This window comes from Anopheles stephensi, chromosome X (assembly GCF_013141755.1).
Source record: "Anopheles stephensi strain Indian chromosome X, UCI_ANSTEP_V1.0, whole genome shotgun sequence".
NCBI lineage: Eukaryota > Metazoa > Arthropoda > Insecta > Diptera > Culicidae > Anopheles > Anopheles stephensi.
The window spans coordinates 2,822,021-2,837,070 of NC_050201.1; the positions used below are offsets into that span (position 1 = coordinate 2,822,021).

The 15,050-nt window shown below is 48.8% G+C and overlaps 2 protein-coding genes and 1 long non-coding RNA gene across 5 annotated transcripts; 1 reads left to right on the top strand and 2 right to left on the bottom strand.

Annotated features, from left to right (window-relative positions):
- Window positions 1-6,408: 6,408 nt before the first annotated feature.
- On the top strand, window positions 6,409-7,174 carry LOC118503799. Its single transcript, XR_004905217.1, has 2 exons — window positions 6,409-6,780; window positions 6,842-7,174. It is a non-coding gene; the product is annotated as an uncharacterized LOC118503799 (long non-coding RNA).
- Window positions 7,097-8,851, bottom strand: LOC118503791. Of its 2 annotated transcripts, XM_036037486.1 has the most exons (3): window positions 8,742-8,851; window positions 7,951-8,599; window positions 7,709-7,856 (listed from the first exon to the last, which is right to left on the bottom strand). In XM_036037486.1, exons 1-3 carry the CDS (start codon window positions 8,745-8,747, stop codon window positions 7,837-7,839), a joined length of 675 nt encoding a protein of 224 aa, XP_035893379.1. In that variant the 5' UTR covers window positions 8,748-8,851; the 3' UTR covers window positions 7,709-7,836. The 2 variants fall into 2 exon arrangements, with proteins under 2 accessions (XP_035893369.1, XP_035893379.1); XM_036037476.1 differs by having other exon boundaries at window positions 7,097-8,599.
- A 2,684-nt stretch (window positions 8,852-11,535) lies between these two features.
- Window positions 11,536-15,008, bottom strand: LOC118503848 (phosphatidylinositol-3-phosphatase SAC1). 2 transcript variants are annotated; one of them, XR_004905221.1, is made up of 7 exons: window positions 14,830-14,989; window positions 14,516-14,607; window positions 13,963-14,418; window positions 13,158-13,891; window positions 12,820-13,095; window positions 12,410-12,739; window positions 11,536-12,150 (listed from the first exon to the last, which is right to left on the bottom strand). XR_004905221.1 is itself a non-coding variant. In XM_036037560.1 (6 exons), the coding sequence occupies exons 1-6, from the start codon at window positions 14,859-14,861 to the stop codon at window positions 12,554-12,556; spliced, it is 1,776 nt and encodes a 591-aa protein (XP_035893453.1). In that variant the 5' UTR covers window positions 14,862-15,008; the 3' UTR covers window positions 11,536-12,553. The 2 variants fall into 2 exon arrangements, 1 of the variants encoding a protein (XP_035893453.1); XM_036037560.1 differs by having other exon boundaries at window positions 11,536-12,739; window positions 14,830-15,008.
- Between the last annotated feature and the right edge of the window lie 42 nt (window positions 15,009-15,050).

A 15,050-nucleotide genomic window follows, 5' to 3' on the forward strand; every position in this document is an offset into this window, starting at 1 on the left:
TCAAGCCGTTTTGCGGACTCTATTTTCGGTTGCGATTAAGTGGTACGCCCGGTTGGGAACCTAATGCTCGTATAGGTCATAGTGCGAAAGAAAAAGCGTCCCGAAGTCCCGAAGTTCAATCCCTCGCTTTTTACGCAAATCTCGATAGAGGTTCCAAATCTCGATCTGGAGCTGTCACATCGTCTGCTCTGGGAGAATAGTTGGGATGTAATAGTGCAACTACTTCACGCATTAGACATCTTTGAGGTAACTAGTCTTCTTGGACGAATTACTTGAAGAATTGCTAACGATGCGTTCGGGTAGGGACTCTCTGCCGTGATAATGAATTCTTCAAGGCAAGTGTAGGCAAGAGGTTGATCCTGTGGTCAACCTTATCTTCACCGTACAAGACCGGCTTTCGAATCTCGTCTGGATCGTCTCTGTGGCCATCCAGCTCACAGGCTATAATCAATTCAAAGAGGCCAGAAATCGCATACCAAGATACCTCTGCACGTTGTAAAGCCAAAGAGACAGAAGAAGTCAAGTGTAAAATTTTTCGTGACAAATGGCATTATAGACATAACATCATCAGCATCTCTCTCCCTCTCCCGATATCCTTGTTGTGTCTCGAAGAATGCTGCTCTAAAATTTCGTTTTCACCCAAAACCGGCCAGCGAGAGTGTCGCCCAGCATTATTCGCTAGTCGCTCGGCCGGCTAGCGCAGCCACTCCGGCCAGTAGATTCAACCCCCCCCCCCCCCCTCCCCGCCTGGTTAAGGCTAATGAGGCTACGATTTGAATAAAATTTCTCTTTCGAACATTTCGTAACCGATTGCACCGATCCCCGAAAAACCTTAAGCTCATCTTTGGCCCGATAGCCAAACGCGTCGAATCCGGAATCGGGGAAGGGAACGAGTTTTCCAAATATTATTGCATACAACAACACACACACAAAAAGCCACACGGATGCTTATAATGATAATGTTTTATATTTTCTGCTAAAGTTTATGCATTTGATTCCGGTTTCGTTTTCCTTTCCCGAATATTTGGAATTTGGAAAGCCGTCTTCGACGGGCGACAATTGTCCATAGAATAGATCTTCAGCTAATCGTGGCGGCGCAAAAAGTCAAATTGTTCGGTAGAGTTGTCGTTCGAGACAAAAGCCTGTCGGCCATCTGTCGATTGGAATCCGTCCTTCCCGTTCGGGTGTGGTAGCGTTGGGCGTGAAAGACTTCGCGCCGAGGTGCCGGTGCCTCAGGTTTCTCTTACGTAACTATATGCCAACCGCCAATGTTCAGCAGCGGTTGTGTTGCCGGGCGCGTTGATAGCGTCCAATGGTTTCCCGCGGACGGATAAGGACTCTTCCTTACGGCGCAAAAGTTCGTCGCGTTGGCCGCGAGACTGCCAAGCGCGGTACCGCAGCTGTGTGTCTTGCCCGGAGGTCAGCCTGGCTTAAGCTGGTGGCATTTTACCACCGTCAATAAGCTAACGATGAGTTAATCAAAGACCTCACGCTTTGCCACGCTTGCGCTGTCTAGCTGGCACACCCATAGCTAATTTTGATGCATATTAAATATGGATAATGTGAAGCACATTCCAGCTAGCAGGTACTTAACCGGTTACAGGCTAGACTACGAATTTTCACTTTCGATCGATATGCGTCAAACGTCTGATTCTGGAAAGCCTCTTGAGAATCACTCAAACTGTCGATCTAGAGCAACCGATGCGCTCAGAAATACTTCACACGGTTCAGTGACCGGTCGGAAGATTAAAGGCGTGAGTAGTTGAAGGATTTTTCAACATTTTGTTTACCCAACGCCCGTGGAATGTAGCGAAATATGTATATAACATATCCAATTGGCATCGATGCATCGATGAAAAGCAGTGGAGGTTAGGCAATGCGCAATTTGACACGAACGGTGAAAACTCGCTCCAAAAAACCAGGGATAATAAGAGACCCCCTGAGTGGGGTGTGTGGAGAGAACCGTGGATGGTAGCAAACAACGTGCCCGCCCATTAACGTCTGATCGAACCGAAGATGAATCTAATATGAAACAGCACGCACAGATCTTCGGAAGTGATGAGTGCGTCTCGTGCGTGTGTGCACGCGGAGCATCAGTGTTATGTAAGGTCTCGTCGGTGCGGTTTACGGAGGCACAAGAAAGGAATAACTGAAGAGGAGGAATTATGCTGTTATGTGTTGCTGCACTTGAAACACATATCGTTCAAACATAGTTCACATGGGACGATCACCTTTACCTGTAATCATGCGATTTGCTCCAAAGATCGCTAGTAGAGCTCTTATGGGCTTGAGGGGACGCCCAAAACTTTTGTACATAAACATGATACACTAACGGGGGGGGGGGGGGGGGGCGAGGAACCTGTTGACGCCATTCCTGAAACTATGGTGGCTGGCATTTGAACAGCTTTTAACCGCCGTCCGCGTTACATCACCTCTGGTTGGTTGGATGGGAGGAAGTTCGTATCGAACGGTTGGTCCTCGCACAAGGACGCTAACCATGTCCTCATTCCCTCAAAGTGACATCATTTTAGCAGACTTCAACGAATCTTTCCTAATATAACTTGCCCATTGCCTCCAGCATCAGAGAGAGACTTGGGCTAAAGGTATCAATTTTCTGCAACCAGGCATTACAAGTCTATTCCGACAATCCTTAACCATATTCCCACCCGAAAACCAAATCCCCTCGGCCGGCGATGCCGGGTAGAAAGTTTTTATGACTTTTGCTTTCATGAATATTGAGCATCCACCGGTAACCCATCTGCTTTTGTTGTTCAACTTCAACCGCGAGACATTCATCCGGAATCTCCGGTCCACGGCGTAGAGATTTTGGTGTGTACGAGCGCATGTAAATGTCCTTGCTTTGGCGAAAGGGGGAGAGCGGGGAAAAAAAGGAAACCTCAAATAGGTGGGTGACCTTTAGCTGGCAGCTTGGCTAAAATTTAATGCAGAGCGAATCCGGAAGCATATGCACCGAGTCGCAAAAGGCTATTTGAGCTCCAACGAACCAAGATGAAAAAAATCGGCATTAGAAATTAGATCTTTAATCGCATGCAGAGTAACTTCAACGGGATGTCTAGTCTTAGTCCTGGTAGAGTTCCAATCTCAACTCTGGACCTTTCGATACTGATAAGGCGACAGGTTTAATGTTAACTGATGTGCTATAAAATATTGGTCAAAGTTGAAGTCAAAATGTTGATCAACTCTTCAGAATGCTGGAGGTTGAATGTCAGGTGATGTCCAATAAACTATTGATCATAGATGGAGTCAAAATATTGATCAACTCTTCAGAAATCTGGAGGTTGAATGTCAGGTGATGTCCTATAGAATATTGGTCAAAGTTGAAGTCGAAATGCTGATCGATTCTCCCGAAGTCTCTCTCTCTCTCTCTTTCTTCTTTGCCTAACGATTGCTTAAGGTCATGCCTGCCGCTTCTAGCTTACTAGACTTAATGAAACCACGTAGTTGGACTGTCAGTCCTCACGTCGGTGGTGACGGTCCGGATGGGTTTTGAACCCTGGTCCAGCTGTATGAAGTCCTTCGTCGTTGTCGCCTCGGCCAGCGGACCGCCCCCAAGTCTCTCCCGAAGTCTGACAGGTTGAATGTCAAGTGATGTCCTATAAAATATTGAACAAAGTTGAAGTCAAACTGTTGATCGATTATCTCCGAGCCACCAATCCACCTGAAGCCGCATGAATCATGTAATATTCGTGTGACCGGTACCGAACGGTGGTAACGTCGGTATTATTTGCGATATTTTGAAATGTACGTGTCCCTCAACCGGGGAGGCAAACAACACCCGAAACCACTTGTGCCCAGGGAGTTGGCAGTGGCCAAGAAAACCGATTTGTGTCCTTTCGTTATTGTACTCCCTCCCTGCCCTCGGGGGCAGACTCTCCACTCGCTGCCGGTGGTGACATCTCTTTACCAGGTTGGTCAGCAGCATACTGTGAAAAACGAGATGAAATAATACTTCAACATCCGCGTCGCGCAGGTTTACCTCCACGCTAATGTCAATAACGCTCAGCCTACACCAACCGCTCCTGCCGAAGGCTGGTGGTTAGTTTGAAAACCGATAAACAACCTTGGCACTTAAGCGTCAACTGAACGTTGGGCAACCGGGCAGGCCATCGGAGCGAGTCCACCACGGCAGGTACACGCCCTCTTCAACCGGTCGGTCTAAGGTGTTGGTCCCTTTCCGCAACCGTGGATTCGTGAATGCCGTGTATGTTTAACGAAATCATCGATGATCAAATGCAAGCTTATGTCAACAGGCAATGTGTTCATCATTAGACCATGTTCCAACGGGCCTGCACGCACATGGACTCCATCGCTGACCATGGCAGCCTGATGGAACTTCAATAAGGTGCGTCCACATTTCTCGGCGCATGTACTTTATCAATTGGTTCGAACAACAGTGTGACAAACTCCCGGCTCCTCGGTTTTTGTTGCGTGTGCCGCTCATTGGTGGCCAGCTAATCCGAGAGTAAGAGAAGAAAAAAAAATGGAAGAATTTATCCGTTGTCTATGTTTGTTCTGTCTAATATCAATATTTGGATGATATTATCATAAACTCCGTTTGTTCCGTACGTTTGAACAGCTTTATCTCGGAAGAATTAATGGTTTAGAAAGGGTCAAATGATGGGCCAAGTGATGTTTCAAGTGGGAGTAATAAAAGACCTTGCGAAAGTACGCGCTCGGCCCTACTAGATACGGGAGGCCCATTAGCCAGACTTCAAGTGGAGAAGAATATCGGACCAGGGATCGCCGACGTGGTGGGAAAACAATGAGATAATTGTTTGTGGTAAGCCACCGAAAATCCCCTTCGGAAGACTTTTTGCTATAATGTTCAATATTTGTGTATTAAATAAAGTATGCTTGTCCAAACTAAGCGAGGGAACCTAAATGACGGAAATACCCTCGCCACCACCACAACTATAATTTAATTTACATCACAGCACCAAACCCTCTCCCCTTACGCCCGCGGACGTCCTAAGGTTTAATGGCAGATGAGTTTGATTTTATATCCACGGAATCGAATTCCCGCAATCAACTGGCTGGCTGACTGTGTGGGCAGTGCAGGAATAAAAATGTTTTGGGCCACAGTTTTTGGGACGCCACAATTTCTGGCGTGTTCGGGTTGTCCGGAATGACCGCGAGATTACGCAATGGGCGTTGCTCGGACGGTGTGCGCGCAGCATATGGGTCGTGAAGTCGAATTCGAACAGCCCCGGGAGCAAGCGTTCGAACGCTGAATTGGCTGATGACATAAAGACGCCAATTGGTGGCTCCGGGATGGAGGCTGTGTGAATGTCGGGGGTGACCAGTGGGGTTATGCTTCTTCTTTTAAATTTGGAGAATATCACTGCGTGCGTTTTTATCATCGATTAGATGACGGGAGGCACAATGCTAGCGGAGATCGATCCTCGCGTGCGGCAGGAAGTTACGCAAGGTTCACCGACAGAGAGGTTCAGATTGCGTCGCACGGCCATTTTCTGTGGTTGGTGGGTCCGTGAGGCGAGAATGGCAATATCCTGCTTGACCGCATCCGTGGGTTGAACGATGGCTTGGAGCATGGGAACAGTATTGTCGAGCAGCAAGGATTTATCTTGATGCAATTATATAAATAAGATATCAAGCGTACCGTTGCAGACAGGCCGTGCCAATTCGCTTTATCACCTCACGATCTGCCCTAATGTATCATCTGGGACACTCTTCCAGGTCCATTTGGTTGACAGTTCTTCAGCTTTTAAACGAGAAGCAATTTTGACATAACAATCTGCGTTACATCTCACACCCCCGCACATTGTTTGAGAGACGTCCCCTGAGAACCACCGTAACAAGTGCCTACCTAAATTAGCCATACGCTATCAGTAACCCTGTAGTTGCGTAACCACTGTTTAATTCGTGCGCTTCTTCTAAAGCGATCCCGCAACATCTCAAGGTTAAAGCAACCTGCAAATATGACGTTGGACCATGATCTTGCCCAACCTTTTTCAGTACCGCTCGCGCTGTGATATTTCTGCTCCATGAGAATTGACTTTCACTTTCGGGCGAGCGCGCGCGCGCGCCCTGTATGACTGTGTGTGGCTGCACTTGAAGAGTAGGCGTTTTAGGCAGACACGGTGACGCCTTCACTCGTCGTCGCGGTACAACCATATTTGGTATGTGCTGCACCTTACTCCAACACATGCTTATTATTCAATGTCATACGATCTGTCCACTCGGTGTGTCGATGTGACGGACTTTAATCGGAACTAATCTTCGATGATAATACATCTTTTTCTGAAGCCCCCTACCGACTACATATCTCATGTGTGAAGCCGCCATATTTTCTAGTCACCATGCTAAGTTTTTGATTGATTAGCTGTCTTGTGTAGATGGGGCCAACAGGAAGGACGGAAGAAACGAAGAAACTCCAATCGGGTGTGAGGAGAAGCAGACAAAACCAGTTGCTCGCTAGGTTGGTGAGGCTTTTCGACACACCATCCCAACATACAATAGCGTTGGCAGCAGAAGAAAGATGCTTCCAGCAAAATCTCCCCGCCTCGTTGAAGGTGACGCAACAGTTGCCGTCTTCCGGCATCGGGTCTCGGGTTATCCTTTCCACGCCACGGTGGGTACACGTTCGCTGTGACCTTTAGCTATTTAGCTATTGACTACGGACAACAAAGTTTGAAAGCGAGGGCCAACATTGACGTTCCGTAGACGAGGAGTAGTTCGATAAGAGACTGTTCAGTTTTCAAACGAGCGTGAGAGCCGCTTATAGGGCCCCATATGGATGTAAGTGCCGGATCAGTTTTACATCCAAGAATTTTTACTGATGTAACGCCATTTTTTTAAGAGAGCTGAATCGGTTAGCGCTTCTTCTTCCTCCTTGGCGGTACAACAACCTTGAAGACGGGGGTCTGTGACTTGATTTTACCCGTAGCAAAGAAGTCAGCCCTGCGTACGGAGAGGATGGGCTTTGATCTCCGTCCTGCCGTCTGAAGACCGGCGCCTCTGTCACCTCGCCCACCGAACTGCTCCAATCCGTCAGAATATCTTCCCTTTATCAATCACAACGACAAGCAAATGAAATACGACGACGCACACACAATACGACAAAATGGTAGTATTTATTTGGAGTATTAAAGCAAACATTACATTGGCAACGTATATATCCTGCAAAAAAAAAGGGAAAAGTTGTCCGAGGCACTCTCAAGCTGATCCTCACGTTCTCTGTACAGTGGACACAAAATAGAACAACAGTGATTCAGTGTGGCGAGCTCTCGCATCCTACATCTCCTCCGAAGCATTGCGTACTCTAAGCTTTTAGTGGTTTGAATTTTGTACGATGGCAGGGAACTGCTCGTGGCGATCGCCCTTTTCCCCTAGTGCTGGGTTCGATCTCTGCGAGGAATGGTAAATAAATACATTAGTTGCAATTGTTTGACCATCTTGAATTTTCTCTGTAGAATTCGCTCGGTAGGTTAACTGCTGACTCTAGAGGTTATAATGTTCTGGCGGCTGCGTGTTCCTGCCCGTTCGCTCGCTATTGGCGGGCCACCTTGCTGTAGCTAACCTGCGGATCGATCTGTACCGCTTTGGGGTGCACCGGAACGCCACCGCTCGTGGTGGTATCTTTCTTGAATCGCGTCTCGTCAAACTTTTTGGTATTGAGTAGCTCGTGCAGCACCTGCCGAACCTCGGGAAACGCAAGCGCATCCTCGGCCGGCGGTGCGGCAACGGCCACGGAATCGCTGGACGCCGCCGCACCGACGCCGTCCAGTTCGGGTGCGTGTATCGTGCTGGTTAATGCTTGCGACTGGGCAAACGACTGACTGGCGGAAAATGTGTTTACTGAGGACGATAGTTCGCTGTTGGTGGGTAGGAAAGCTTGGTCAGTGAGCAGCGCGGACACGGCGTCATCATCGTTCTGTATCGAGACGGGTGGGAACTCAATGTATTCACCTGGAGATTTGAACACCTCGACCGTACCCGCACCGCGCTTGCCGTTGCGACCATCGAACGATCCGCGCGAACCAACGTCGATCACGGTCGGTACGGAGTTGAGCAGCAGATCGGTCGAGGAGAAGCTCGATGCGGACGATGCCTGAGCGTTCGCGATCGGTATAACACCGCCGGAGGACAGTTTCACATCATTGTCCGGATTGAGCTCGTCGATCAGGACCGTGGTACTGCCGGCATCGGTCTGTACCGGCTGGACCGGTACCTCCACGCCGGGCGACTTGAGCACCTCGATGACGTCCGTTTTCGTGCCCATCTGGAAGCCGACCGACGGGACGATCTCCACCTCCGGCTTGCCGTTAAAGTTGGCCGCATCGAACGCGGGCAGCGCCTGCCTGCCGGACGACTGTACCGGGTGGGTATTCGCACTGTACGGGGCCGGTGTCGGATGCTGCTGCGGTGTCACGTACACCGGTTCATAGTAGTAGTACGGGACGGGTTGATAGTAATAGCTGTAGGTGTACTGCGGGACCGGCGCGTACACCGGCGGCGGCGGTGGCGGATGATGGACGTACACTTTTTTCTTCTTCTTGAAGAACAGACCGTTGCTTAGGTTCACCGCAACCAGCACTACCAACAACACTTTCAGAATCTAGCAAGGCGAAGGAAAGGGAAGAAGAAAGCAGAACATGTTCTGAGACAACGGACCAAACTGGCGGGGATACACTGGACATTTGGCTCGACACTCGTGGCTACAGCACACACGAAAATGAGTCGGAAACGGTTCACTCTACCTGCATGGCGCACCGACAGAGACGCTACACACAACCAACACACAACCGATGTTTCGGACGAACTGAGAAGCGACCAGTACTCGATATCGCGTTTTATATCAAACATTCCGGTTTTCCTCTATTTTATGCTTAATTTATGCTAATTAAGCATCTGATCCTTGCCTAATCTGCATCTCTTTATGAAATCTTCGCTCGATCGTTTCTGCTCTTGCCGCCAAAATTTCCCCCTTCTTCGGCGATATGCGGCCAAAATGGTTTTGTCAAACCGATTGATATACCTGCGAGCGATCCGACGTGGTGGCTCATCCACATTAAGGTGAAATCAGTGATACAATGACCTTCGGCCTTATCAAGCTGAGCTGAGGGGGGGAAGCTGGGGAGGTCCAGCTATACCCAACATGTTGTCCAAAGTGTTCCGGGGACGAAATCGAACCGACCTACGCGCCTACACGAGCGACCCTATAAAGCCCCGATCGAGGTAGCGTGGCCACCATCGAGGTAGCGTTTCCACAACCATTAAAAACGACCGCCCGTGTGTGTGTGTGGATGTGAGTAACTTTGAACCTATTTTTGTGTGGCATATTTTAAAAAAATTTCACACAACTTTTTACAACTTTCAATCACGAATCAAATGCTGACCCCCGGCGTAGGAAACGAAACACCCGCTCAAGGCAAGGTCTACCGGGCGATTTAACACTGAAAACTTGGTAGTCAAACATGGCTGATTGTTGGGGTTCCGATCACACCACGCGTTGTATCTTGCTGTAAAATATGGCGCTTAACGACTCCCGATGTGTGGCCATCTTTGATTTCCCACCCTTACTACCGTAGTATCTCGTCTAACTTTCCTAACGTAGATAGGATGATGACATGCCGATGTTGCAAAAGCCCCGAAATCGATGATCAGCATTCGGCGTAAGGTGCTACTAACTGCAACCGTGGGATAAGGTCTAGAAATTTCCGCCTCCGGCGGGTATGCATATCCGAGCTAGGGTGAGTCTGAAAATAGATCGAGCTCGAAACTTCTTTTCCGCCTTCGTAAAACTTGTTTTGCGTTTAAATTCTTTCGCGTGGAATTTTAAAATACGTTCATTTACATTTTTCATTATTAAAACATCTGCCTAATGGATGGTAGGAACAGCCGCCGTTTGTTTTTTTTTATCGACGCGCCGTTACCAACTTGAACCGAACGCGGTCTCAACAAGTCCTGGAGAAGTGGTCGAACGCGCGCATGGTTAGTATTGCGCTTTCGCCGACGTAATATCTCCGGCAAATCCGCATTCTTTCATCCGGCCTCTTCGCGAGCTTTAGCAAAACGTAATTTGAATCCCGTTTGAGTGCCGTACAGGTTCTGCGCCTGAGAGTAGTCAGTAAATATTAATTTTATTTACCAAAAAAGCGTCTTGGGAGCGAGCCTGTATCATCATCATCATCATGTTGGCCTACTCTTTTAAAGAGCACGTCGTCGTGACATGGCCCGGTCAAGCTCCAGGATAAATTTCCAGGAAGCTCGATTCCTGGCTGCAGCTTCCCTTCCGTGTAGGCACCCGATCTCCGACAGCCAACGAACTCGCTGTGCTCCCCGGCGTCTCGTGCCGAACTGAGGGTCGCTGACGAATACCTTCTTGGCGGGGCATGACTCTGGCATCCTCATAACATGCCCCGGCCATCGTATCCTGCCGGTCTTCGCCACCGTCAGGATGTCCGGTTCGCTCAGCAAGCCCCGTGGTTCATCCTTCTCCTCCACACTCCATGCTCGAACACACCGCCAAAGATGGTCCGAAGGATGCGTCTCTCCAGAGAACCACCGGGCGAATCGGTGTGCGATTGATCTTACATTTCGTGAGGTCTCCAATTCTTCTGGATCTCAGCAGACGGTTTAGGCCGTAGTAGGCACGATTCCCCAGCACAATGCGTCTCCGGATTTCGCTGCTGACATCGTTATCCGAAGTAACGACAGTCCCTAGATAGCAGAACTCCTCTACCACCGTCGAGTTATTTAAGCAGGTATTTCGTCTTCGTCGCATTGATCATCAGTCCAATTCTTGCTGCTTCACATTACAGTCGGGTGTACGCCTCACACACCTTCGCTGTCGTCTTCTATGTCGTCCGCGATATCTATGTCGTCCGCAAAGCCAATCGTGCCACGGATATCCAGGCAGCACCTGGATATTGGATCCCAACAGAACCGTTCCCACGGCATTAGGGATGACTATCCAAGTGCGTGGTATCAGCAAGTCTAGAAAACCAGGAAGGGCTGGCAGAACCTGGGAGATCATTAAGGTATGGAGGCATCTCTCAATCTCCAAGGTTGGAGGTCCTTGTGAATATGAGGGCTTAACTCGTTAAGCAACCTCTGAGTTCGGAGGTCCTTATGGAGTTCTGATTGAGGAGTTCGTGGATATTGGTTGAAGCGGATCTCAAATCCGCAGGCAGGGCTGAATAGCAAATCCAATCTGAGCCGCTCCCCCATAGTGAGGACTAACTATGCAACTATGCGGTATACATGAGTCTAGTAAGCCACAAGAGATCGTTAGGCCAAGAAAGAAGATACAACGTGGTTGGATGGTCTGTCCAACCAGTCAGTCAGTCCTCACTACGAGCGAACGGTCCGAACGGGATTTGAACCCCGGTCCTGATGTATGAAGACCAAATACATATATAATATTTAGGGTCTAATTTCGGACAGTGGAATGCCTAAACCGGAGGGAGAGCCTTGAAGTCTGGTGGACTGAATCTTCTTAGAATCCGTCCTACTTCTAAGAGAGAACATTTTCAAACCAACACCATTATATCCATGAGAACGTATTTTTCTTTTATTATCAATTCCACATCCACACTTTGCTGATTGTACGTACCAAACGTCAACTAAATAAACTAATTTTCATAACTATTTGGAAGATTTTGGGCCTAAATGTGTAACAGAAAAAATAAAACAAACATGCTATACTCCCGCCACGCACCAACTGCTAACCCGCCAGCCGTCCTTAGCTGTTGAAATAATTTATTGGTAAGCACACTATATTTAACAACATGGATTTTGGGTCTGATTTCCCCACACAAATGAAACAATTTGCCAACAAAAGAGTTTAAAGTAAATTAACGTTCTATTAAATTGCCGATTTTAAGGTTCTCACTGGGTGTGCCTGTCGCACCACTGTCGATGCAAGGAATGATTAAGAATAGAGTAGTTTTTTTTCCGTTAAAGCCTGTTTCGCTAACTATTGAATTATGTTTCTGTTCTTTGCTCGCCGAATACGTATATAGTGACCCTTTATAAAGTGTAGTGACAACCGTTCGATTATTTGTAAGAAGTTATATCCCCTAGTATTCCTTCGAAGGGCTACAGGAATTTGTGTAATTGAATTGATGGAAAGGAACTATTGCCAGTAAGCATTGACTGGTCCATCTAAAGGAAGACAAGACCAGATCGGTTAGAACGAGGGAAAATTTTAACATCCGTTCTGATCCACAATCACACACACACACACCACTCCATCACGTTGCTAAATCTTTGATGTGCTGTATGATTGAGCATATCCCATGCAGATCCGATGAATTTATTTGCATTTATAAATATGTTCCAAAATTAAACCAACTAAAACCATGCCTCGTCTCACCGGAAAGGAGTGTGTGTGTGTGCGTGATCGTGTGGTAAAAGTACGCACTTTTTTGGCCGGTCATCCGTTGCCCGTACCCGTTGTGCCGGTGCGCTCTGGCCGTTGCCGCGTTACGTCACACGATTGTGTAGTACGCATTTTCGTCGTACATGGCCAATGCTCCCCGGACTGGTACGGGCCCCCGCCGGCTAGTTACTTTTTTGAATTCAGTTTCGGCCGGTCCACAAAGTCTAGCCGATGTTTGCGCGAGTACTTGCCGGTAAGGGCAAGCAACGCGCCCCAGCCCAGCAGCATGTAACCCGTTCTAGCGCTGTGCTCGGCCGGATACAGCAGGATGACGAAGAACACCGCTACCTCGAACAAAAGCATGGTCGCAATCTGTAAGAGAAAAAATGGGTTGCTTGCAGGAAGTTTTTTGTGCATCTTGTTCGATGGTGCGGCAGGAATCGGACGCTTACCATACGCTTTCTCATGTCGACCGTGGGCTCCGGTGCGAACGGTGAAGGTGTCACCAAACCTTCGTCTTCCCGCACATGGTAGTGGCCTAGGAACAGCTTGATACTGTCCTGACGAAACCCGTCCTGAAAATTGTTCTTCACGTAGCGCGTGAGCGAGTTCAGCCCATCCCGAAACAATCCCTGCACCGTACGCTTGCCCGTACGCGTAAAATCCGTTTTCAGCGCACCGGTACCGGAATACTGCACCGATATCAGATCCGCATTGTCGGCCCAAACCTGTGGATGAGTTTAGAGGTAACTGGTGCACTCAATAGCATGGAAGAGCATAGCGACCATACCTCTTTGAAGGTCGCCTCGAACATGGAGTTGGGATCGATGTGCTTCTGGCCCGGCTTGAAAATGCCGATCTCTTTCAGCGTTTGCTCGAGGCTACGTTTCGCAATCATGCTTTGCACCACATTCGTCCGGTCCAGACAGTCGATGCAGTTCGTGCGGAACACGCCCTTCTGGAGCGAGTACACCTGCCCGGTGTGGTCGGTATGGAACACGCCAAAGCTTTCCTGCTGGCTCGCGATCATCGACATGAGCAAGCTCAATCGATCGTACCGCATCTTCTTACACTCCTTGTGGAAGTCGAACGACACGTACGTGAGCAACGGGTTGGCCATCGCTTTAACCGTCGCCTCGTACGCCTTCTCCAGCACCTCCTCAGCACCTTTGTGATCGATCAGGTTGATGAGGCCCTGGGCACCGTACCGTTTGCACTGCTCGTCAAAGTGACGCGCGCAGGCGTGCATGTGATCCATGCGCGTCGCTAGCTGGGGTCGCGGTTTGTACTGCAGGTTCGGTGTCTGGCTCCAGAAGAGCGGAATGCTGCCACGGGTCTGCACGAACGACACACAGTCGTCCTCGGTAATCACAATCTGTTCCGTTTCGACGTAGTTCGCCACGTCCCCTTCGCTGTTGATGCCGCGGCAAAACAACCGCGTACCGGCATGCCGCACCGAGCGGCGCGAAATCAGTATCCAGCTGAGCGTATGCCCGTTTATCGACACGTCTTTGATGGATACGACTAAAAAGCAAAGGTACCAATTCGGGTTAGAGTTACAGTGGAAAAATTAGCAATTGTTCAATAGTACTTACAACCATGAATGATGGGTAGCGTGTACTGTGGCAGGGGAGGAAGATTTTCCACCAGCCCTACGTTCCACACAAACCGCTTATCGCTCTGCATGAAGAGACCGCGTACATCACCCCCTCCCCCGCCAGCATTCGTTTCAATCCGCTGAAGCGTATTGGAAAGATCTAAGCCGTACGAAAAGTAGAAGTAAGGTGTTTCCAGCACCTCACGCACCATGGAAAGATAGATCGCATTGTGTTCCTTCTGGACCTCGCTCAGGTGGGTTAGCGTGCCCGCGAGCGGAATTACATCGGTGCCGGCCATCTGCCAGATCGGTTCCTCATACATAAGACCGACAAAAATGCGATGCGTTACAACCACCAGATGCAGCCCACTGATCAGCCGTATCATGCCGAGCAAACCACATATCTTGCGCAGCTCGTAACCGTGAACTGGAAGCATTTCCTTACTATCCGCGGCTACAGAGAACAGGAGAGTAGCAAAGGATACAGAATAATAAACCAACCGAAAGTAGAAGAAGAGGAAAACACGAACGCCTTAGCAAATCATACATACTGTGCAGTGAAACCTTGCCACTGGGACGTTCGATTATAAGGAATTCTTCCGTATTGCATGGCTCAATGAAGAACCTGTCCGGTGTAATGTAGCTGGAAGCAGACGAGGGAAAGGAAAACGATCAATTGTTAACGATAAACACGATAAACAACAGGGATTTGAAACGCCGCCAAACACTGTGTTGTTGGTGCATCTGTTGTCGCAAAACAAGAGCCACAACGAGCATCGTCTGTGTGGGGCACGTACTAAATTATGAGCAAATGTTGGCACCCGTTCGATTCCGGACGGCACAATTTAGGTAAACAGTCACTTACAGATTCATATCGTCGAAAACTCGTAAATCCATTTTGCGATCCGATCGTACGACAATTAGGCAAGGAAAAATCGCTGACGTTCCAGAACGTGAATGGCACAAAATAACTACCAAAATACAACACACGCACACACGGCCAACCCATTTGACAGCGTCCGCCACGGTTACATGGCGTTAAGCTGTGTGCGCGCACTGTAGCCAAAGTGCCAAGGTGTATACAGA